Source organism: Pipistrellus kuhlii, unplaced genomic scaffold, assembly GCF_014108245.1.
Source record: "Pipistrellus kuhlii isolate mPipKuh1 unplaced genomic scaffold, mPipKuh1.p scaffold_m20_p_1, whole genome shotgun sequence".
Taxonomy (NCBI): Eukaryota; Metazoa; Chordata; class Mammalia; order Chiroptera; family Vespertilionidae; genus Pipistrellus; species Pipistrellus kuhlii.
The window spans coordinates 63,500,778-63,524,638 of record NW_023425404.1 but is presented as its reverse complement, the minus strand read 5'-3'; the positions used below and the strand labels follow the sequence as shown (position 1 = coordinate 63,524,638).

Genomic DNA, 23,861 nt, shown 5'->3' with positions numbered 1-23,861 from the left:
ACCTCTCCCTTTGTATTCCTCTTGCCCTCTCAGCGCCTTGCCCTCCTTGCCAGCATCTCTCCTCCCCTGCCAGGCTTCGGCCTCCCCCCAGCCTCCCCATCTTCAGCTAATCTCCTCCCCCTTACTCCTCTCCCCTCCCCTCGGCCTCGCCCCACTGCCGGCCAGAATCTCAGGGGGTGGGGGGTTCCACCGTGGGGGTCTCCGTGCCTCTCATTCTAGGGTCTCCCTGCCGCCTCCTCACGGCAGGTTTATCGGGCATCCATCCTTTTCTGCCGGCGCTTCTCCTACCACCGCTACCGTCGCCGCCGCTATCTCTTCTTCCATCTCCTCTCCTCACCCTCCCCTCCCCTCTCTTCTCCCTGCCCCTTTAAATCTGCCTGGCCCAGCCTCCCCCGTGATGCTGGGATGGAGCAAACATTGATTTGTGCTGGGATGGAATCGGTATTTTGATATTTTCCCCCCCTCTCCCAACCATAAGAAGAAAAAAAAAAACATAATAAAAACACCCCTTCTAGGTAGCCCCCTCTCCCTTCCCACCCAGCTCGCAGCTTCTCTTCCCTATCTCCTTCCGAGGCAGAATTTCCCCCCTACACTATTCTCCCCCCTTCCCTCGCCATCCCTCCTCTCCCCCCCCCCCCCCACACACACACACGCACACCCCGCCTGGTCTTCCCGCTGGGCTCCCCCACCTTTGCTCTCCGGGTTGGAGCAGTCTCTCCGGAAGGGGAGGGGGCTTGGTGTGTCCCGGCGAGGTCGGCGTGGAGGTACCCAGCCATGGACGCCGCGCCCGGGAGGCAGGCTGATCCCCAGCCCACACGGTGAGTAACCTACCCGCTCCCTCCTGCCGGTCTGCCCACCCCACCCTCGAGTTTGCCCTGCAGAGCCTCCCCATCCCTACCCTTTTCCCCACCAAACCCTCCGCCCACCCTGCTCAGACCTCCTCCGCCACACCGCCCCTTTGCCTGGGAACCAGAGAACCAGACAGATAGGTCCTGGCAGCAGCCCAGTCAGCTCGGGGCCTGAGACTCTGCCCAGCCCCCCTCTCAGGACCCTGCTCCCCAAAACTGCCCTCCACCCTGGACACGTTGGGGTTCTAGATTGGAGAAGAGGGACTCCCGCTCGGGGTTGGGACCCAAAGTCATGGGAGGGGTCGGTCCCCTCCAGGAACAGGGAGGTGAGGGGGCCCCCCCGCGCCTCCAAAGCTTAGGAGCTGCTGTGAGATGCTCCCGAGGGTGGGGGGTGGGGGCGGCGCTAATGCCCCCGAGCCACTGGGCCAGAGACCCGCGGGCAAAGAGGAGGGGCCTCGCTCACCACTCCCCCCCCCCCTTTCTCCGCAGCCACTCAGGATGAGGGTCCGGCCCTGCCAGCCCGCGCCGGGGCCCCCCCGCCCGGCCCCAGTCTAGCTGCCCCCGCCCCCAGGCCTCGCCCGGCTCCCAGGCCCCCAGCCGGCTCTCCGGCCCCGGGATGCGCTGAGCCGCCGCCGCCGGGGGGCTGAGGCCGCGCCAACTACATGCATGTCCCCCGGGGGCAAGTTCGACTTTGACGACGGGGGCTGCTACGTGGGGGGCTGGGAGGCGGGGCGGGCACATGGCTACGGCGTGTGCACCGGGCCCGGCGCCCAGGGCGAGTACAGCGGCTGCTGGGCGCACGGCTTCGAGTCGCTGGGCGTCTTCACGGGGCCCGGCGGGCACAGCTACCAGGGCCACTGGCAGCAGGGCAAGCGCGAAGGGCTGGGCGTGGAGCGCAAGAGCCGCTGGACCTACCGCGGCGAGTGGCAGGGCGGGCTGAAGGGGCGCAGCGGCGTGTGGGAGAGCGCGTCCGGCCTGCGCTACGCCGGGCTCTGGAAGGACGGCTTCCAGGACGGCTACGGCACCGAGACCTACTCCGACGGAGGTGCGGGCCCGGCCCCTGCGTCTGTCTGTCTGCTCGTCCGTCCGCGCCCCCAAGGCGGTCTGGCCCGCGTATGCCTCCCCCTGCCATAGCTCCCCACCCCTACGCCCGGCTCCCTTCCCATCCCCATCCCAATCCTCATCCAATCCCCATTCCCATCCCCATCCACATCCCCATCCCTATCCACAGGCACCTCTGCACCCATCGCTCCGTCCTCTCCTCCCCCATCGCACACGCCCTACTCGTTTGTCAGCCCCCTGCCTGCTCTTCCCTCTCCCCAACCTACCTGTTCATCCCTCTCCCCGCACCCCTCCGTCTACCTGACCCTCATTTCCCCACCTGCCAGCCCTCACACTCCTCCCTGCATGTGCCACACACTCCCCTCTCCACCTGCCTGTCCCTAGCACCCTGCTCTGCCTGGCCCCGCACATTGCCTTGCTCGGCTTGCCCCTCCTCGTCCTGTTTGCTTGTCACATGGCTGCTCCGTCCGCCTGTCCCCTACACCCTCCGACTGTCTGTCCTCCAGTACACACCACGGCCTGCCTGCGCCTCGCCCTTTCCCTTGCCTGCCCACACTGCCAAGATTCACACCTCTGCGGCTGGGCGGCCTCCACTGCGCTTCCCCAGGCCTTCCGACCCAGCCCGGCCTGTCCCCAGCCCGAGTGCCCTTCCCTCGCCTCCACGCTAAGGCTTCCAGGGGTGCTTGGGGCCCGGGGTCCGGGGAGCAGCAGGTCCTGATTCGCTCTCCCGCTCCCACCCCGCCCGCAGGCACCTACCAGGGCCAGTGGCAGGCCGGGAAGCGCCACGGCTACGGGGTGCGCCAGAGCGTGCCCTACCACCAGGCGGCGCTGCTGCGCTCGCCCCGCCGCACCTCCCTGGACTCCGGCCACAGCGACCCCCCGACGCCTCCCCCGCCCCTGCCCCTGCCCGGCGACGAGGGCGGCAGCCCGGCCTCCGGCTCCCGGGGCGGCTTCGTGCTGGCCGGGCCCGGGGACGCCGACCGCGCGTCCTCCCGCAAGCGCACCCCCGTGGCCGGCGGCTTCTTCCGCCGCTCGCTGCTGCTCGGCGGGCTCCGCGCGGGCGGGCGCCGCGGCTCCCTGGGCAGCAAGCGGGGCTCCCTGCGCAGCGAGGTGAGCAGCGAGGTGGGCAGCACGGGGCCCCCGGGCTCTGAGGCCAGCGGGTCCCTGGCCCCGGCGCCACCCGCCCTCATCGAGGGCTCCGCCACCGAGGTGTACGCGGGCGAATGGCGCGCGGACCGGCGCAGTGGCTATGGCGTGAGCCAGCGCTCCAACGGGCTGCGCTACGAGGGCGAGTGGCTGGGCAACCGGCGGCACGGCTACGGGCGCACCACCCGCCCCGACGGCTCCCGTGAGGAGGGCAAGTACAAGCGCAACCGGCTGGTGCACGGGGGTCGCGTGCGCAGCCTCCTGCCGCTGGCCCTGCGGCGGGGCAAGATCAAGGAGAAGGTGGACAGGGCCGTCGAGGGCGCCCGTCGAGCAGTGAGTGCTGCCCGCCAGCGCCAGGAGATTGCCGCTGCCAGGTGGGCACCGGGTGCAGAGGCCAAAGCTGGGCTAAGGGGAGAAGGTACCCTGGGGACGGGGAAGGGGATTGGCGCCTAAAGGAGGACCCAGACGCGTGGCCTGGGGCCTAGTGGGGGAAGAGCAGGCCTAGGGCCAGGCCTTTGTAGCGCTGGGTGTTGGGAGTGTTTCTTTCTGAGGCTACAGGTGGATGTGGGTGTGACTGTGGGTGGCTGGGAATTTGAGGGAAGCCGTGTTAGAATGTGAGTGTGTCTCAGTGTCTTTTGTGAGGACACGTGTCACTGTGTGTGGGATTAGCAATGAGCACTGCCTTGGGCAGGCCCAGGAACCTCCCTGGAACTCAGAAATGTTCCTAGTCTTCCTCTTCTTGCAGCTAATCTAGCCTTCAGGCCTCAGATGGTGAGCAGCAGCCCTGGGCAAGGAGACAGAGCAGGCATTCCTCACCACACTTCAGCCTGCCCGCAGTCCCATAGCATCCCCCTGGGGCCTTGGGAAGGTCTAGTCTGTACGCTGACCCACCCACCTACAAGGACTACATGTTCCAAGTCCCTCTAAACTTTGCCTCCTCTGCCTCCCGTTCTTTTCCCACTGATAAAGATTTGAAGGGAGGAGGCTTGCTGCTAAATGAATTTCTTTCCTGCAAATCAGATTACATTTTCATCCCTCGGGAACCTTGTTCTTTAAAGCAGAGCTGTCTGGCTCTACAATGTAAAGCAAATACATGATTTTTAGTCTTCTAATACCATATGAAAAAGAAACAGATTAGGTGAGCTTAAATAATATGTTTTTATTTAGACCAATATATCCAAAATATTACCTCTTGAACCCATGGTCAATATATAATTATAAATGAGATATTTTACATCCCCTCCCCTTTTTTACTAAATCTTTGCCATCTAGTATGTATTTTACACCTATAGCACATCATTTCAATTCAGGTTAGCCATGTTTTAAGTGTTTAATAGCTACATATGACTTGTGATGACTGCAGTAGGTAGCCCAGATCTAAAGAGAGCCAAAAATCCATTTGTAATGAAATCTACAGGCCCCTGATATATGCAGCTCACACATGAGTTTTTATATATTGGATTTTATTTAAAGGGGAGGGCACAGTTGAAGGATTTTGTTTAATTTTGAGACTGTTCCAGAGGATCAGAGATCAAGATATGTCTAAATATACTTCAGTGGATTTGTATAATGAGTGACAAGGGATGTGTGTGTACATGTCATATCCAGAGTAGGTGCCTGAGCCAAAGAATGTCTCTCTGTATACGTGTGTGAGCCAGGGGAGGGGGAAGGCAGAGCACCAAGGAGCACTTCAGGTTAGATGGGGAGTGGGCATGTGCAGGGAAAATCAACGGATCTCAGTAGCTGGAAGATCAAGCAGTGGGAGGAGGCTGGTTGGTCTCCCCAGCAACAGGCCTGACAAACCTGATTGGCTGTGAGCTGCCATGGAAACAGCAGAGCCTTAGCACCAAATGCCTTTGCCAGGTAGCCTGAGCCTGGCCTGATGCCAAAGCACAGACTGGGTCTGCTGCCTGGACTTGATCATCCACACCCTCCCCAGTCAAAAACATAGTCAGCTTTGCTGCGGGGGGTAGGGAGGGTGTTTTTGTTTTTGTTTTTTTACCACCAACAGAACTCAATGTAACTGATATCCTCACCCCCTGCCCTAAACCCTGAGACCAGCTCAGTTTTAGGACAGGACTGGCTATATAGAGTCTGAAAGCCCTGAGATGGACGAGATGGACAAATAGCATTGTCTGAGGTCCCTCCAAGCAGGCTCTTAAGGTCCTTGACCCACCAGGTTTGCTGACCATATTTTCCAAGGGACAGGCAGAGCAGGTGGACCTGAGTCTGCAGTGGACACCACCATCCTTCTCCCTACTCCCAGACTTAGACTGTCTTCCTAGGCCAGATTAAAGGGGCCTGGGGCAAGAGGGAATCATGGGTCTTGACCTATTCAAACCCATGGCAAGTATATCAGTCAGAATTACAGAACTGATTTAATGATTACAAGGCATGTACCCTTAACGACAGAGGGTGAACGGGAATGGAAAATTTTTAAAAAGTGTCTGATATCAATCAGAGCGAGAACTGGGCAACATCAGCAGGGAACAGATTGATAATGCTTCCAGGTACCCGGTACCTAAGGAGCAGGGTGGGATGGGAGGGGGTCTGTAGAAGGGAGACCAGGAGCTGACCCAGAAGGCAGAATTACCCAGCGGTGAGAAAGCATGCCTGTTGGCAGGAAGAGAGAATAGATAATAGCAAAAGGGGGGACCCACCCTTACTCCACTTCCAGATGCAGAAAGGATGAGATGGGGCAAGAGGTGGGGGAAGGAGAGGGGGGGAGCAGTGGCAGTGAGGAAGCAGAGAACAATGTAATCAATGAAGAGGCTGCGGAAAAGCAAGATGTGAGATTCTCATGTCAGGAAATCTGCAAGGAGAGGCAGGCCTCAATAAGGACTAGCAGTGGTGGGGGAGGGGGGTAAAGGCTCCTAACACAGGGAGAGGGTGGCTGAGAGCAGCGGCCGCCAACTGGTAGTGGTCCATGGCCCAAAAGGTTGGCGACCCCTGGCTTAGAGTAAAGGCTAGGTGTGGGGAGGGCAACGCTGTTAGAAGGACAGAGGTGAGATACAGAAAAACGTCCTGGACCCCACAAAAAGATGTATGATCCCAGGGAGTGTGAGGGGAGTTTATAACAACATGAGGGAGCAATAGTAAAGAGGGCAGGCAGGCAGAGCTTGTAAGCACCAAGCAGGTGGGACTGCAAAGGGGTGTGCTGAAAGAGTAAGGTCTCAGTTCTCAGTAGGAAGGGAGCAGGACAGGAATGGAATAATAGGGTTGAGGGCAGTAGGGGAGAGCCTGGCCCGGCCTGTAGCTTGAGGAGGGAAGTGTTACTACAGAATGTCATGGTGGGAGGGTGAGAGGGCCAGGAGGGTATGATGACAGCAGGCACAGCCCAGGTCTAGGAGAGGAAACCAAAGGACAGGGGATGTGCTGTGGTGGGGACATGGGCCGGGGGCTGGAACATCTGAGCAGAACTGCTAAATCCCTGTCCCCGGAACCTGACAGGGCAGCAGACGCCCTTCTGAAGGCAGTAGCAGCCAGCAGTGTGGCCGAGAAGGCTGTGGAGGCTGCTCGAATGGCCAAACTGATAGCCCAGGACCTGCAACCCATGTTAGAGGCCCCAGGTGAGGCATGGGCAGCTGGGGGTGGGGGTGGGCCCCCTGGGGCGCTGGAAGGGAAAAAGGAAGGGAATCCCCACAGGAGACTGGGGATGGGAAAGCCCAGATATGAGGGTTTGAGAGGACAGAGGGCGGTAGGGTTGGGAACAGAACTGAGAATTGGTGAAATAGGGTAATAAGGACAAGGAGTTGAGTCTTGCAATGATTGGCTGTAAGTTTGGGGATCCCAAAGTCCTGGGAGGTGCCCCCTGGAGGGATAAAGCTTTTGCAGCCCAAGGCACGTTGGCCCCTCTGATTCTCAGCTCTCCCCGCCCCAGGCCGCAGACCCAGGCAGGACTCGGAAGGTTCGGACACAGAGCCCCTGGACGAGGACAGCCCTGGAGTGTACGAGAATGGACTGACCCCCTCCGAGGGCTCCCCTGAACTGCCCAGCAGCCCTGCCTCCTGCCGCCAGCCCTGGAGACCCCCAGCCTGCCGGAACCCACTGCCTCCTGGGAGGGACCGGGGTCCCTTCTCCAGCCCTAAAACTTGGCCCGAGGAGTGGGGCGGCCCGGGCGGGCAGGCAGAGGAACTGGCTGGCTATGAGGCCGAGGATGAGGCTGGGATCCAGGGCCCAGGGCCCAGAGACGGTTCCTCCCTCCGTGGAGGCTGCAGTGACAGTTCCGGAAGTCTCCGCGAGGAGGAGGGGGAAGACGAAGAGCCCTTGCCTCTCCTAAGGACCCTCGGGGCCTCGGAGCCTGAGCCTCTGGCCACGCCAGCCCCGCGGGGCCCCTCCTCGAGGAGTCCTGAAGCTGGATGCCTGATGGAAGAGCTTGAGGAGCCCCCTGCCACCGAGAGGCCAGCCCAGCCGGTGAGACAGACACCCTCCCCCCCCCCCCCCCCGCCCCGCCCCGCTCTGCGCCCTGAGTCTCACTTTCTGACCCTCTTCTCACAGCCTTGGCTCCAGCTTTCCCTGTGCCTGCCCAGTCTTACACTATATCCCGCTTCAGACATATTTAAAAACTTGAGAGCTGGCAGAAACCTTAGAGACAGACCATCATGCCTAACTCCCTCTTTTGACAGAAGGGGAAACTGAGTCACAGAGCACTTAAAGTAACCAGCCCAAGGTTACAAACGAACAATTAACGGTAGAGCCAGAACGTCTTTCCCTGTTCTCTTTCCATCTCATTTCCAGCTCCCAGTTTCCCACTCCACCCCCACCCCACCTCCACACTTTCTCTCTTTGGTGCTGCCCAGAAATAAAAAAGGAAAAGTTTGTTCCCTCCCTGCCCCAACTCTCCCTCCCTCTTCTGGGAAGAAGGGAAATAGGAAAAAAAGGCAGAAAATGAGGAGGGGTGGAGTTTCCCCAGAACCCTCTACTCTGATTGGGCTCCAGGCCTTCTGTTTCCTAGCAACCACATCCTCATCCCTTTCTGCTTTACTGCAGTACCAGCTGCTGCTGCCAATGTATGCTACCAAGGCCAGACACCTTCTGCCTGGGCCATGTGACATGCTGGTGGGAGTAGAGTGGAAGGAGGAGGGAGGGAGGGTTATTCCTGACTTAAAGGAGCCAGAAGGAAGGCGGGGCCCTGGCTGGGAGCAGAGGAGTGTTTTGTAATCCAAGACAAAAGTTGATGATCTCTGTGCTCTGGCCTCTAAGGAGAGGGGTCTGGGGCCCTTCTGCTTTGCCACCTTGGCCAGGGCAGGAAGGTGAGACGGGTCACTGGACCTGGTGCCCAGGGCCTGAGCTGCATTTTCCCTGTCTCTCTAGGGAGCTGCCAACCCCCTGGTGGTGGGAGCCGTGGCCCTCCTGGACCTCAGCCTGGCGTTCCTGTTCTCCCAGCTCCTCACCTAAGGCTCCTGCCTGGCCTAATTCTGGCTTCGGTTGCTGCCTCTTCACTCCTTTGATCTGCCTTTTTTTTTTTTTTTTTTTTCCTTTTCCTCCTCCTGCTTGTGTTTTCTCCTATATTTTTTCCCCCTCTTCTCCCTTCCCTTTTCTGTTTTCCTTTGTTTTTATCTCTTGCTTTTTTTTCCTTTTCTGCTCTCCTTTCAGATTCTCTCATTTATTCTGGATCTGTCTCTATCTTCCTCAATCCCGGTCCCACCCCAACTCTTTCTTTCTCTAGATTGTTTACATATGAAGGGCTTTTCTTGCTCAGAGTTTCTCTCTTCTCTGAGACACACAAATCTAAGTCAGACCATTGCCCCACACCCTGCCCATCTTTTCTTTAGACCTGAGCTTGGATGGGGGTGGGGTTTTGGTGTCCTGAGGAGTCTCCGGGAAGGTGAGTGGAAAGGAGGAAGAAAAGGGAGGAGGGACTATACTGGTCAAGGCACTGATCGAGTTCTGTGGCTCCCTAACCCAGGGCCCTGATGCCCCTCTGAGGCCTCATGAAAAAGCTGGAGGAGGTACAGTCACCACCTCTGACTTTGGAGGATCCTATCTCCCCTCCAAGCACTCAGATAGGTTCTTCCCTAGTTCCACCCTTCCCTGAAAAAGAGATGTGAAGGGAAATGAAGAGGCATGACTCCCTAGCATCTCCCACTTTCTTTCCTCAACCCCCTGGGTGGCATGCCGCGTCAAGAGCAACGTGTGAGGGAAGGGAAGAGCCCAATGCAGCCAAGTCCACCCACTGACCTCTCCCACCCTCTCCCTCCCCTGAGTTTATTTGGTTGGTCTGGACTCACTTGTGGCCTTTGATGAAATGTCTAAGGGGCCTGAAGAAGACATGTAGACGGTTAGAGGCACTTGAGCAAGGACACCACTCCCCAACTCCGGCAGTTGTGTTGGGGGAGGCAGTTTTGGGGAATGGAGCGCGACCAGTTGACGGGAACTCACAGGGCAGCAAAAGTTGTGACAAGCTTTATCTCTAAGTAGGTTATATATCTTCCTGCATCATATCAGAATCTTGTGAAATGGGTAAACAGAAAAGGGGATCACAGGAAGCCGATGTATCATACGCTTTTCCAGGCAGGGCAGAGGTGGGCGGAGAGCCCTGTTTGAGGATGTGGCAGATCCCTGGTACTAACTTCTCCCCTGGGGGCAGGAAGCCCTAGGCAGAGGGGACTGTGGTCCCCAGGGGATCTTTCCTCCCTCCCCTGCATGAGGCAGAGGCAAGCTGCCTGCCAAACAACTCCCTCAAGGAATGGCCTTGCCTGGGAATGCCCACCACACACACACACACACACACACACACACACACACACACACACTTCTCTTCTGTTTTTTCTAGTCAAACTCTGTTGACTCCTTGGCCTGCCACCTTCCTTCCTTCCCCCTCAACCTTGACTTCTGGTTTCTACTTCATGGAATTTGGGATTGACGTTAAACTACAAACAGTGCCGCCAACACCAAGTCTTGCAGGAAAAAAAAAAAATACAAAGAAATTTAACAAAAAAAATATATTAATAAAAAAGTTCAAAAAAGGGGGGGACTGACGTCTCCTTTGGGGTGCGATGTGTTCAAACCTAAGCTCCCTGAGGGTCCCCGCGTGGGGCCCCCTGGGGGAGCCTCAGGCCTGTGGGCAGCCTCAAGGAGCCTGTGCAGCTTAGAGTTCTTCCCCTAACCTCCAAGCCCGAGGTCAGAGTCCCCAAGACGGCTCCGCGAGGGGGGCGGTCCCGCGGTGGGGGCGGGGAGAGGGGAGGACCAGGCGGAGCACCCAGCCCCGCCCGGCGCTGCACCAGGAAACGCCGGGGGGAGCGGAGCGAGCGAGCGGAGCCCGCAGCCAGGTGAGGCTGGCGTCCGTGCGGGGAGCCGGGGCCCTGGATGGAGCGCCGGGAGGAACCCCGCGGGGGCAGCAGCGCGGAGCCCCGGGAGGAAAGGCCCGGCTGAGCCGGGGATGGGGCGCCCGGCGGGGCGGAGGGGAGCGAACAGGCGGGTCTCCCCCGCATGCTCAGTCGGGGCGCGTGCGGGGCGGGGCGGGGCGGGGCGGGGACGCATGCGTAGTGGGGGTCGCCTCCGCGGGGAGAAGGGGGCGGAGCTTGGAGGCTTCCGCGGGGAAAGGTGCAGAGAGCCTCAGTTTTAGGGGACTTGGGGGACCCCCCGGCCTTCGGGGTCTTGGCACCCGGCAAGCCTGGGCAGGAAGGCCGGAGGCGGTGACAGCCCTCTCCCTCCCCGGGCTATGCTCCCCCCACGCCGCGCCCAGGATGGTGATGTCTTCGCTGAAGCTTCAGGATCTGATCGAGGAGATTCGAGGGGCCAAGACGCAGGCGCAGGAGCGGGAAGTGATCCAGAAGGAGTGCGCCCACATCCGGGCCTCCTTCCGCGATGGGGACCCCCTGCACCGGCACCGCCAGCTGGCCAAACTGCTCTATGTCCACATGCTGGGCTACCCCGCCCACTTTGGACAGGTACCGCCCCGGGGTGCCTGCCTCCTGCGTTTGAGGAGGGCGGCTGGTGGGATAGGGCCTTGGGCCTGCTCGCCTATTTGTGCTGCCCCTGTTTTTTTAATTCTGCAATGTGCCAAGCCCTCACAGCATGCAGCACCGACCCCCTTCCCCAGTTGCAGCCCCTGTTGGTCATCAGGTGGACCGAACCCTGCATTCTCTGGCCAGCCTCATTCGGGGCACCTCCTCTCTTCTCCCATTCTCCTCAACTTCCTTTTCTTGAAGCTACCCACCAACTCGGAATGTTCTGAGCCTCTCCTTTTGCTGAAGGGAGGGTGATGGGACCTGGTGCCCTGAGAACTTAACCTGGTGTTGAGGAGGAAGCTAGAAAAGGGATGTTGGTGCCTCCAGTTTCACTCCTGTCCCTTCCGGGTCTGCCTCTTTCCCCATAGATGGAGTGCCTGAAACTGATCGCCTCCCCCAGGTTCATAGACAAGAGGGTGGGCTACCTGGGGGCCATGCTGCTCCTGGATGAGAGGCAGGATGCCCACCTGCTCATTACCAACAGCATCAAGAAGTGAGAGCTTCTGGGAAGCACTTGGGACCAGGGAGATGGGGGAGAGGGGATCTGGGGGCTCCCTGGGCGCTGCCTGTTGTAGGTAGGGAAGGACTGACGGTCCTCCCAAAACTCTGCAGCGACCTGAGCCAGGGTATTCAGGCCGTGCAAGGCCTGGCCCTGTGCACTCTGAGCACCATGGGCTCTGCCGAGATGTGCCGGGACCTGGCCACCGAGGTGGAGAAACTGCTCCTGGAGCGAAGCCCCTACTTGCGTAAGAAGGTGAGATGGCGGGACTCTAGAGACTTGTCCCTCCGGAAACTGTCCTGTTTGCAGAGGTGGGGGCCCCTCCTGGCAGACCCCTGTCCTCTCTGAGCCCCCTGACCTCTGCAGGCTGTGCTGACTGCAGTGCACATGATCCGAAAAGTCCCTGAGCTCTCCGACACCTTCCTCCCAGTTTGTGCCAAACTGCTCCACGAACGTCACCACGGTAAGACCCTGGGGCTCCCCATCCCCTCCTCAGCTCTGGCTTGTGGCCAGAGGCGGAAAGTGGGACAGGAACCGTAGCTCCCTGGAGAAGGGTAGTATGTGCACACACACACAGCAGACTCTCCTGTGCCCCTGGCCCACCATTCACTTCCCCTGCCCCGACACCAGGCGTCCTGCTGGGCACCATCACGCTGATCACAGAGCTCTGCGAACGAAGCCCTGCAGCCCTCAAGCACTTTCGAAAGGTGGGCTGGTGAAGGGACAGGCCCTGGGCCAGGAAAAGAGGGGCAGTGGGGCTGGGATGGGGCTGATGGCTGAGAAGACGAGGAAGACTGCCCAGATAAGGCTGTGCCTCCCTCCAGGTGGTGCCCCAGCTGGTGCAGATCCTCCGGACTCTGGTGTCGACGACGGGATACTCCGCCGAACACAGCATATCTGGAGTCAGTGACCCCTTCCTACAGGTGGGCTGAGCTTCTCGGCGGTGTCCCTGGAACAGAGGGCGTGGCAGTGGTCACCTCCCGGAGAACACTTTGGCTCAGTCAGTGTCTTGGGCAGGGTAGGGTGGCAGGCACAGGACTGCCCAGGTCACCCGAGGACCAGTGCAGGGAAGGGATGCCTAAAGGTCAGAAAATCCAGTTTACTAACAAGTAAAAAAAACAGCCTGTCCCCAAATCCCCTGGCCTCACATGTCTCTGGGTCCCTCCCAGGGCCTACGGGACCCGGGGCGCCGAGGCAGAGGGACAGAGGCTATAGAAAATCCGCCAGACCCTCCCAGCGCTCTCCTCGATGTCCGATTTTTCTCCTCAGCCCCTTGGCTCCTTACCCTAAGAACTTCTCCACCTTTGACCCAAACGCAGGTCCAGATACTTCGTCTGCTTCGGATTCTGGGCCGGAACCACGAGGAGAGCAGTGAGAGCATGAATGACTTGCTGGCCCAGGTGGGGGACGGGGAGGGGCGCTGGTTAAGTATGCTGCTCTGTGATCCCAGCTGGGCAGCTGGGAACTCACCATGAGGTGGCCATATAATCACCGTTTCCCTCCAGACTGCGATATCCATGAGGGACACAGCCTGCCTCAGTCTGGCACGTAGTGTGTGGGGCGTAGGGAACTTTGTTAGCTGGTTGAGGACTGAGTGGCATTGTGGAGAACCTTCCAGCGGCTTGAGGAGAGGACAGGGCCCATTTTACATGCACCTTCTGTCCCACCCATTCAGGTGGCCACTAACACAGACACCAGCCGAAATGCAGGCAGCGCGGTCCTGTTTGAGACGGTGCTCACCATCGTGGACATCCGCTCTGCAGCTGGCCTGCGGGTACCCTCTCCTCTACCTGCCCCACCCACCCCAGCCAGGAAGACAGGTTCCCGTGGCAGCCGGTCCCCACTCCTGAAGGAGCAGGTTGCTCCTTCCCTAATTGTCCCTGACCTCTGCCTCCATAGGTTCTAGCTGTCAACATCCTTGGCCGCTTCTTGCTCAACAGTGACAAGAATATTAGGTAAAAATGCCATGTGCCTGGCTGGGTTGTGCCACTGAACCCTGGCCCTCTGCCCTGCTCCTCCCAGACTCTCCCAATTCATTCTCCCATCCAAGTACTAACCAGGCCCGACCCTGCTTAGCTTCCGAGATCAGACGAGATCGGGCGCGTTCAGGGTGGTATGGCCGTAGACTCCCAATTCATTCTGATGCCTGCACCCAGGGCAGGATGGTGCGGGGAGGAGGGCTGCTGGCCATGGCGCGATGGGGCCTCTCCCATTCTGTTCAGATACGTGGCCCTGACATCGTTGCTGCGGCTGGTGCAGTCCGATCACAGCGCGGTGCAGCGCCACCGGCCCACTGTGGTGGAATGTCTTCGGGAACCTGACGCCTCTCTCAGCCGGTGAGCAAGACAGAAGGCCCAGCTCTGGTGGACCAGCTCAGAGCAGCTGGAGGAAGGGGACTAAGACAGGTGCTTGGGGAAGAGGAGGGCCTAAGTGACTCGTAGAGACACATCTTCGTCCCGGCAGGCGGGCCCTGGAACTGAGCCTGGCTCTGGTGAACAGCTCCAACGTGCGAGCCATGACACAAGAGCTTCAGGGCTTCCTGGAGACCTGCCCCCTTGACCTGCGGGCAGACTGTGCCTCAGGGATCCTGCTGGCCGCAGAGAGGTGAGGTGACCGGTGCCCAGGAGGCAGAGAGGGTGGGTCAGTGCTGGGACTGAAATGCCATCTGTCCCCTAGGTTTGCCCCGACCAAGCGATGGCACATAGACACCATCCTGCGAGTGCTAACAATGGTGAGGCAGGGTCGGGTCTGAGAGAGCTGGGCAGGAGCAGGCAGGGCTTGCACACTGACTGGGCCATGTATGCTGCTCTAGGCGGGCACCCATGTTCGGGATGATGCGGTGGCCAACCTGACCCAGCTGATTGGCGGGGCCCAGGAGCTCCACGCCTACTCTGTGCGCCGCCTCTACAGTGCCCTGGCACAGGACATCTCCCAGGTAATGTTTCCCCCACCCAGACCCCAGGCTGCCCAACCCTCCCAGGCCCTCCTTAGCCAACTACTTACACCTGGTTCCCAATGGTTTTCCCCTCAAAGTCATAACTTTTTTTAAAAAAATATGTTTTATTGATTTTTTTACAGAGAGAAAGGGAGAGAGATAGAGAGCTAGAAATGTCGATGAGAGAGAAACATCGACCAGCTGCCTCTTGCACACCCCCTACCAGGGATGTGCCCGCAACCAATGTACATGCCCTTGACCGGAATCGAACCCGGGACCTTTCATTCTGCAGACCAACGCTCTACCACTGAGCCAAACCGGTTTTGGCAAAGTCATAACTTTTAAAAATATATATATTTCTTTATTGATTTCAGAGAGGAAGGAAGGAGAAAGAGATAGAAGCATCAATGATGAGAGAGAATCATGGGTCAGCTGCCTCCTGCATGGTCCCTACTGAGGATCGAGCCTGCAGCTCAGGCATGTGCCCCTGGCGGAAATCAAACCTGGGACCCTCCGTCTGCAGGCTGATGCTCTATCCACTGAGCCACGCCGGCTAGGGCAAAGCCATAACTTTCTACTTAGTGGAGGACTTCCTCAAGGGCAGGGCCCTGCTTTTAGTAAGAACACCTGGATTTCTGTCCTGGTTCTGGTACCTACTGGCTGTAACCTTCTAATGTAACCTTCTTTACGCTTGGCACACTCAGCTTTCTACCCTGCCCCCCTCCCGGAACTGTCTTGGGGATCAAATGAGATCAATAAAAGCTCTTTCTGCATGTATTTGGGTTTTTTTTTTTATTAATTAAATGCTGAGTGAATTAATGGATGCCAGTCAGTATCCATAGCCCTCTTTCCATACATTAAGTAGGGACCCTCACTTCATCCTTGCTGCGCCCTTTGTGGTCAGACCATGTAGTTCTGACTCCTGGCCACCAGAGGGCAGAGGAAGCCCAGGAACCAGGGCAGTGGGGGAACAAACTAACATAACTTCCTTGTGCCAAGGCCCTTTCCTTTACCCATCCCTCCCAACCTAAAGGGAAGTCACAGGGTTGGAAGTGAGGGGGGGGGGACCCAGACACTGACCCAGCATGTTTCTTATCCTACACAGCAACCGCTGGTGCAAGTGGCAGCCTGGTGCATTGGGGAATACGGGGACCTTCTGCTGGAGGGGAGCTGTGAGGAGACTGAGCCGCTTCAGGTGAGACCTGCATTGAGGGTACACTGAGGAGGGGACTTGTCGGGGAAGGCAGGGCTGGCCCAGGGTCACTACCTGTGCCCCTCCCGCCTGCAAAGGTGGAAGAAGAAGAAGTGCTGGCATTACTGGAGAGGGTGCTGCAGTCCCATATGTCCCTGCCAGCCACCCGAGGATACGCCCTCACGGCCCTCATGAAGCTTAGCACCCGGCTTCGTGGGGACAACAAGTAAGCAGGGGTCCCAGCCTCTCCCAGAGACCTCTTCTTGGTGCCTCCAGTGACAGTCCCTTCACTGTGCCCACCAGTTTCTGGTTCCTCTCCAGGCACACCCCTCCCCATTACCCCCAATTCTTAGGTTCTTCCTTTTGAGCCAAGTATCACGGGCCTCGCCCCGCTCTGTGGGGCCTCTCCCTTCCCTGCCACGTCCTGGAGTTGCAGGGCAAGGCAGACGGCCGTGCCCACTCACACGCCACCCTCTGGCCCAGCCGCATCCGCCAGGTGGTGTCCATCTACGGGAGCTGCCTGGACGTGGAGCTGCAGCAGCGGGCTGTGGAGTACAACACCCTCTTCCGGAAGTACGACCACATGAGGTGCGGCTGGCGGCCCGCCCCAGCATAGAGCCCACGTCCCTGCCCTCTCCCCAAATGCCCTCTTCCCAGAGTCCCTTTCTGGGTGCCAGGGTCACAATCCTCATCCAGCCAGAGCCTCCATTCCCAGTTCATTGGGGCTGAGCTGGCTGCCACCCCTCCTTGCTCATCTGGAAACCACCAATAGCGTGCCACCTCAGGAAGTCAGAGGGCCCCTTCCAACCCACCATGTGTCCAGGGCTCCATGTTCTTACTCCTCCTGCCACGCGCCTCTTGTAAAAAGCGCAGGGCCACCCAGAGGGACAACCTGCATTCCATCCTCACAGGGCGGCCATCCTAGAAAAGATGCCTCTTGTGGAACGAGGTGGCCCTCAGGCTGATGAGGAAGTGAAGGAAAGCCAAGAAGCAACCCGCCTTTTGGAACCAGCCCCGGTCCCCACAGAGCCCCAGGTAAGGAGGCGGGAGCCCAGGGGGGAGAGGACTTAGTGGGGCTTCCATACCTAGCCCTGATCCTTCTGCCCTTTCCCCACAGGCCTCAAAGCTCTTGGATCTGTTAGATCTCCTGGATGGACCCTCTGAGGATTCCCAGCAGCCTGCCCCTGTGGACCCCTCCGCAGAAGGCACTTTAATACACCTGCTCGACCTTCCCTGTGCTCCCCTAGCCCCAGGTAAGCCTCAGTAAAAGGGAGATGTCGGGGCGGTGGGTGGGGGGAGAGATGTTTCTTCTCTTTAGCCAAGCACTGAGGTTCAAGTACCCTCTTCCCTGCTGTGTGCCCGTCTTAGTAGGTAACAGGGTTCTGGCATGTACTCCCTTCCTAGACACCCTTCAACGTCTCCCCTTTGTTCCAGATGTCTTATCCTGGCCTGAAGACTCTGTTTCCTCCCTGGCCCATCTCATATACTTCCCTCCTGCCCACTCCACTGACCCCTCTTAGCTCCTCAGACCCTCTCACCTCAAGCCCTTGGCAATTCATGTTCTTTTTCCATGGGCTATTCTTTCCCTAGCACCTCAGATGACTAGCTTATTCTTACTCTTCAAGCCTCAGCTAAAATGTCAGGTGCTTCCCCTACCACTCCTGTTTAGTTGGTTCCTCCCAGTTACTCTGGCCTAGTTTATTTCCTTCTAGCACCAATTATAGTTTGTGATTATCTTGCTTTTCTTGTTTATTCTCTTCCCGCAACTAGACAGTCAGCTCCAACTTCTTGTGATTATCTTGCTTTTCTTGTTTATTCTCTCCCCAAACTAGACTGACTGTCAGCTCCAACTCCTTGCCCACTTTGTCGCTAGCATCTCAAGCAGTGCCCCGCACCAGTGGGAGCTCACTTAAACTTAGTTGAATGGGAGAATGAATGAACTCATCGTTGGTCCATACAGTAAGCTGCTTCTCTCTTCCTCCTCTAGCTCCCATCCCAAATCTTAAAGTGTTTGAGCGGGAAGGACTGCAGCTGAACCTGTCTTTTGTTAGACCCCCTGGAACCCCTACTTTGCTCGTAATCACTGTCACTGCCACCAACGCCTCAGAGGGTGACGTCACCCACTTCATCTGCCAGGCCGCTGTGCCCAAGGTTTGTAGAAGACCAGGATTCAGAGGTGGCCTGGGCACTCCAGGAGAAAAGGCCAATGAGTGGAGGAGGTGGATGGGAAAGAGAATGCGACGAGAAGGGAGTGCCACGCAGAGACGATCGCTTGGGGAGTTATGGGAAGAGGGTTTGAAACTATTGGGTGTGCAGGGCTTGCCTGAACCTGCCCGATCTCCCATGTTCAGAGTTTCCAGCTGCAGCTACAGGCCCCCAGTGGGGACACAGTTCCAGCACAGGGAGGCCTTCCAGTGACCCAGGTCCTCCGAGTCCTCAATCCTAACAAGGTGAGCTCAGGAGTCTCCTGAGAATAAGACCCAGGGAAGGGAGCAGTCACCTGTGCTAACCCTGGTTTCCACTCTCCTGTTCCTAGGCCCCCTTGCGGTTAAAGCTGCGCCTCACCTACAACCACTATGGCCAGTCAGTGCAGGAGGTGTTCGAGGTGAACAACTTGCCTGTGGAGACATGGCAGTAGCTCAGCTTCCACTCAGCCTGAAATCCTCTTGCGTCCCAGACCCTTGGGTTCCCAGGTTCTTGGAACCTACATCTGAGGACTACCGGCAGGTGGCGCTCTGGTCCTGTGCTTGCATTGCCAGAACTGGAGGGGCCCGCCCTTCTCCTGGACAAATAATGAAAGTCCAATAAAGCCTGAGGGAGTGAGTTATATTTGTATATATTTGAAGTAGAAAATATATGAATAACAGCAAAGAAAAAGTCTTAACCGGAAGTATGTACCCTTGGAATCGGTTTCAACAAAGAAGCGTTTTCTTTCTGGCTCGGGAACACATTTGACCCTACAGAGGCACTTTACCCTTTGGGCCAGAGCAGGGCACAGTGGCAAAATCAAACCAGAATTTCTAGATTTCCAATAGGGATTCCCACCCTTTTCCCCAACCTGCCGCTACTCCCCAACGCCCCCAGGCAGGGAAATCCCTGCTGCCTCCCCTCATCTCTAACTCAGCTGTAAGGTGGTTTAGGAGCCGCTGGCAGAATCAATGGCATCGACCAAGGGAAGGGGGGTGGCAAGGGATTTTCCTGTGCTTAACTACTGATCACGGCTAAGTGGAAATCCTATAAACACGAGCGGAAATCAATGGAGGCTGCTTAGCGGCCAGGGGAGAGGGGCGGCCCACAGATTGCATCTGACGGATGAGGGAGAGGAGGCAGCCTGGGAGGGCTCCACAGGATAACTGAGGGTAGCGTGAAGGAACAGGCAGAGCTGGTGAGAGGAGTCACGGTGGAAAGGGAAGCCAGGAGAACAGGCAAGTGAGAAAAGGAATGAACGCCATTAGGCTCAGAGTTCTCTTCTCTGTTGTTGAGGAAGTGACACCTTAGCCCAGGCCACTGTCAGCATCATTAGTCCCCTCCGGCTTCTCTCTGGAGCCGTATACTTCTAGCAGGCACTGGTAGTCCTGAGGCCGGAAACGCTGTAGGTACACGATCAGCTTGGAGGGTGCACTCTCCTGTGCCAACACACCTATAGGCAAAAGGAGAACAAGAGAAGCAGAAAGAGCTACAAATGCTTTGAGTCTATTCCCTGCCCACGCAACCGGACCCCCAAGTTGCCTCCAAGGCAGCCCTGGGATGAAGAACGCCAGCCATCCAACCAGCTTGCGGAACCCACAGCCCACTCCCCGAGTTTAGAAGTGGGGCCCAAAAGGGCCACTTCTGGCAGCAAGGAAAAATGGTAAAGAGGCACTTATGCACCATGAAGACAGAGGGGGCCTGAGTATCAACTATTTCAGTATGTGGCTCCTGTCCCCCAATTAAGATTAAAGTCCATCTAGACAGGCAAAAACTCGTTAATTTGGTAATGGGGCACATGTAGAGAGGGAAACAGAGGGATGTAGAAAGAAAAGGAGAGCCCTAGCCAGTGTGGCTGGAGCACTGTCTGGTGCATGGAAGGGTCACAGGTTCAATTCTGATCAGGGCACATATCCAGGTTAGGGTGCATATGGAAGACAACTGGTCAGTGTTTTTCCTTCACCCTCTCCCTTCCTCTCTAAAATTAAAAAGAGAGCCGAAACTGGTTTGGCTCCGTGGTAGAGCGTCGGTCTGTGGACTGGAAGGTCCCGGGTTCGATTCCAGTCAAGGGCATGTACCTTGGTTGCAGGCATCCCCGGTAGGGGGTATGCAAGAAGCAGCTGGTTGATGTTTCTCTCTCATTGACGTTTCTAGCTCTCTATCTCTTTCCCTCTCTGTAAAAAATCAATAAAATATATTTAAAAGAGAGAGAGAGAGAGAGAGAGAGAGAGAAGCAGCTATAGCCATGGGATGGGACTCACATAGACTTTTAGCCTCTTTGTGGTGGAGCCATGATAAGCTAGTGTTTTTTTTGGGTTTTTTTTTGTTTTGTTTTGTTTTTTGTTTTTTGTTTTTTTGTGTGTGTGTGTGTGTGTGTGTGTGTGTGTGTGTGTGTGTTTTATATATATTTTATTGCTTTTTCACAGAGAGGAAGGGAGAAGGATAGAGAGCTAGAAACATCAATGAGAGAAATACATCGACCAGCTGCCTCCTGCACACCCCCACCAGGGATGTGCCTGCAACCAATGTACATGCCCTTGATTGGAATTGAACCTGGGACCCTTCAGTCCTCAGACCAATGCTCTATCCACTGAGCCAAACCGGTTTCGGCATAAGCCAGTGTCTTATTGCAAGTACCTGATGGCATACTGGGCACATAACTAGAACTCAGTGTATGTTTGCTGAGATGGTGAGAACAGCTTTCAAGGGCTGTAAGGCCCCATGGGATGTGCAACCCCATACTTGCGTGGACAAGCTGTCTACAAGGTCACTAAGCTTAGGAACAGGAAAAACAAGTCTGCCAGTGCCTGCCCCAGTCTCTCAGAAATACATTATTGCTTTGTTCTGAAAGCTAACAGGACACATTCAGTGAAGATCTAGATAGTTGTAAAAATGAGGAGATAGGAATTGGGAGATGGGAGGATGGACTGAAGGACTGAAGCAGGAACTGACAAATGGAACTGAAGACTAGAGGTCTGAGAACTAAATCAGAATGACTGAGATAGGTCAGAGACACTTGGCAGAATTAAATCATTAGAGCACTATGCAAAAGAGGAAAGGGGATGTGATAGAAACCTAAGGAAACTCAGTCTCCTAGAAAGTTGCTAAAACAATTCCCATTAGAGAAAAAACTCCAAAACCCTCCCTGCGAACTGTCCTAATGGGTACACCCAGGAAAGGAACAGGGAAAGCACAGAAGGTTCCACCTCCCTCACCAAGCATGCTGCTGAGCTTGTTGATCTTCTCTAGGGCCGCTGGGACTTCGGCCTCCTTGTGCACCAGGGCCTCTACTTCACCCACCGCATAGCCGAAGTCGGCTGTGTCCAGGTCCACCCTGAGCGGAAGCTCCTCTTGATCAGCTCTGGAAAGCACCAGTTTCCAGACACTACGATTAGTCACATAACTAGCTACTTCCTGCAGACCTAGTGGCCCCAGCACAGCAGCCACACCTTCAGCCCCCAGGACTTCAGCACCCAGCACCTTATAGAGCTGGGCCACAATTTCAGGCTCAGCTGTGAGTTCCAAGTACACATTGTGGGGTCCAGAGACACCTGCCATTCCGGGAATTTTGAGCTCCCAACCACTGTTTTCTCGCTGTCGCAGCCAGTAGTCGGTCCGCATGAGGTTCAGCTCAGGGGTGTCATAGTAGATGTCTCGGAAGGTGACCCGGTGCTCCAGGGTGCCCCCCAACTCCTGCAGCCGTCCTTCTGTTTCAGGCCCAGTAACGAACTTTCGCTCCACCTCAATCAATCCCTGGGCCATTACTACCTGCAATCAGTCAATAAAAAAAAAATTTTTTTTTTAATCATTTGCTGACTTCCCAAGGGGGCTCTGCCTTGCAGCATGACAGCTCAGAAAAGACACCCCACCCCCACTTCCCACACACCACCACCACCCTGGAAAGAACTTGTGAGACACCAACACTGTCACAGAATCTCTGCTGGTGCTGCAGCCCTTTCTCCCCGCCCTGTGCTGGAAGCCCCGCCTTCCCCCCCGCCCTCTGTTTGATGTTTTAAGACTGACAGTGACAGGTCTCCAGTAAGATCCCTTGCATGGCTGAAGATGTCCTCAAGCCAAAGGGCTCCTTCAAAAGCAGGCGCATGGCCGGTGTCCCTTCAGCGCTCCCCACACACCTCCTTACCCTGCAGGCCGGTGGCTCACTACCCGGGTGACCCCGCCGACCAGCCCTCCCCAACCACAGAGCCTCGGCTGTCACTTCGGAGCCCGAAAGCCTCCCTCTCGCGGGACCTGGAGGTGGGGACGAGAGCCCACGCCACGCCGCGAGGGATGCCGGGAACAGAACCTGGCCCTGGACCTCGGCCCAGCTCTGCTCTCCGGACCAGTCCCCGCGCGAGCGGCCATATTAGGCCGAAGTAGTGGTGCCACGGGCAGGCCGGCCCGAGAGGCCGCTAGAGTTTAAAGGGCCGGGACCTCAGCAGTGAGAAGGGAACGGGCCGTTCCCCTGCGCTTGCTCTTCACCCCCGACCTTTCCTGGATCCCGGGGTACGGCCCGGTCCGCGCTTCAGGCCGAGCCTGGCATCCTGGGGCCTGGATGCATGATGGGAGATGTAGTTCCAAAAGGAGACTTGGTCCCCACCACCACCCCCATCACCGTGGCTATGGTGGCTGCGAATAGTGCCAAGGAGACTATCTAAAGTTGATGAGGGCTATGGGGAGAGTAGGGTGGGAGGAGCTGAGGCCCCAGTCTGGTGTCCAAACCCCTCCCTCCATAAGCAGATGGGCCTGAAATACACGCCACTCATTCAGACACTGTCCAGCAGACATACTAATAATATTGACTATTGCGGGAGGTTGGGGGGATGAGGAGGGGACACTAAATGCAGGCCACTGGCAGTGGGCTGATAAAAGCATAACTAAGAATCCTAGCTAGTTTGGCTCAGTGGCTAGAGCATTGGCCTGTGGACGGAAGGGTCCTGGGTTTGAGTCTTGTCAAGGGCACATGCCTGGGTGTTGGGCTCAGGATGTATGGGAGGCAGCCAATCAAGGATTCTCTCTAATCATTGATGTTTCTATCTCCCCCCCCCCCTCTGAAATTATTTATTTGTTTGTTCGTTTATTTATAAAGCATAACTAAGAAGCTTAGTTATTCTGGAGTTTTTCATACCGCAGCATGAATGTCCAGGGTAAGGGTGGGTGGGAAACTTTCTGTCTGAGGAGGAAGTGATATTTTGGATGGGAATTAAAGACGGAATGGGATTTCAACAGTTGGAGACTCAGATGGAGACAGGAACAGCCTGAGCAAAGACCCAAAAGCTGGAAAGCACCTGGCCAGTGTGGAAGGAGATGAAGCTAGAAATAAGTTGTGGAGCAGGTTGGAAAAGGTTTTGAGTGCCAGACGGAGTGAGGAGTATGTCACTGAGTTGCCAATGGACACTGAGCAGGTTTTGTCAGGAACAGGAGAGCACTCATGGTCATTTAAAATACAGGAAGAGCCGAAACCGGTTTGGCTCAGTGGATAGAGCATCGGCCTGTGGACTGAAGGGTCCCAGGTTCGATTCCATGTATCTTGGTTGTGGGCACATTCCCAGTAGGGGGTGTGCAGGAAGCAGCTGATGTGTGTTTCTAGCTCTATCTCCATTCCTCTCCCTTCCTCTCTGTAAAAAATGAATAAAATATATTTTTAAAAATAAAATAAAATAAAATAAAATACAGGAAGACATGGAGGTGGCCCTTTGACTGCTTTGGGAAATGAACCCTCCTGCTCCCTAGTCCCTGTGAGGACTGTGGTTACCTGGAGGAGTCAACTGCATGCTGGACCCCCTGGATGTGGTGGCTTGCTGAGGAACAGTGGCTCTTACCAACTCCTGGATTCCTTCTATGATTGGTGAGAAGTGCTAGGTTCTCAACACCTGTCCTCTCCCAGCATGCTTCTGAAAACACATGAACCCTGGTAAGTACACTGGTTTACGAACACGGTATTTTGATCTGGGATGTCTTGTATGCATCCACCTCCCAGACTCCCCCCCGCTCCTGCCATGACAAGCACCAATGGGCAGGGAGAGGAGGACCCGCAGCCACT

General features: G+C 56.8%; 3 protein-coding genes across 8 annotated transcripts in view; 2 read left to right on the top strand and 1 right to left on the bottom strand.

Annotated features, from left to right (window-relative positions):
- Window positions 1-614: 614 nt before the first annotated feature.
- JPH4 (junctophilin 4) lies at window positions 615-10,027 on the top strand. Of its 2 annotated transcripts, XM_036449313.2 has the most exons (6): window positions 616-818; window positions 1,338-1,893; window positions 2,659-3,430; window positions 6,507-6,625; window positions 6,937-7,469; window positions 8,370-10,027. In XM_036449313.2, the coding sequence occupies exons 2-6, from the start codon at window positions 1,515-1,517 to the stop codon at window positions 8,451-8,453; spliced, it is 1,887 nt and encodes a 628-aa protein (XP_036305206.1). In that variant the 5' UTR covers window positions 616-818; window positions 1,338-1,514; the 3' UTR covers window positions 8,454-10,027. The 2 variants fall into 2 exon arrangements, with proteins under 2 accessions (XP_045440654.1, XP_036305206.1); XM_045584698.1 differs by lacking the exons at window positions 6,507-6,625; window positions 6,937-7,469; window positions 8,370-10,027 and adding an exon at window positions 3,802-4,174 and having other exon boundaries at window positions 615-818.
- A 166-nt stretch (window positions 10,028-10,193) lies between these two features.
- On the top strand, window positions 10,194-18,518 carry AP1G2 (adaptor related protein complex 1 subunit gamma 2). Its single transcript, XM_036449291.2, has 22 exons — window positions 10,194-10,327; window positions 10,744-10,948; window positions 11,377-11,501; window positions 11,621-11,762; window positions 11,874-11,970; window positions 12,138-12,214; window positions 12,332-12,430; window positions 12,827-12,907; window positions 13,183-13,281; window positions 13,407-13,462; window positions 13,730-13,843; window positions 13,971-14,111; window positions 14,184-14,238; window positions 14,320-14,442; window positions 15,548-15,637; window positions 15,733-15,860; window positions 16,118-16,222; window positions 16,546-16,669; window positions 16,752-16,887; window positions 17,622-17,785; window positions 17,986-18,084; window positions 18,171-18,518. Exons 2-22 carry the CDS (start codon window positions 10,745-10,747, stop codon window positions 18,270-18,272), a joined length of 2,361 nt encoding a protein of 786 aa, XP_036305184.1. The 5' UTR covers window positions 10,194-10,327; window position 10,744; the 3' UTR covers window positions 18,273-18,518.
- THTPA (thiamine triphosphatase) overlaps window positions 18,454-23,861 on the bottom strand; it is a 43,972-nt gene continuing 38,564 nt past the window's right edge. Inside the window, exons 1-3 of one of the 5 annotated variants that reach the window (XM_036449328.2) lie at window positions 21,955-22,332; window positions 21,037-21,589; window positions 18,454-19,274 (exon numbers count right to left, since the gene is read on the bottom strand). In XM_036449328.2, coding sequence (XP_036305221.1) covers window positions 19,129-19,274; window positions 21,037-21,583 — 693 coding nt within the window. In that variant the 5' untranslated portion in view covers window positions 21,584-21,589; window positions 21,955-22,332 and the 3' untranslated portion in view covers window positions 18,454-19,128. Of the gene's footprint in view, window positions 19,275-21,036; window positions 21,590-21,954; window positions 22,333-23,861 lie in introns of those variants that run through there. The other 4 variants (XM_045584711.1, XM_036449337.2, XM_045584718.1 and 1 more) reach the window with 4 other exon arrangements.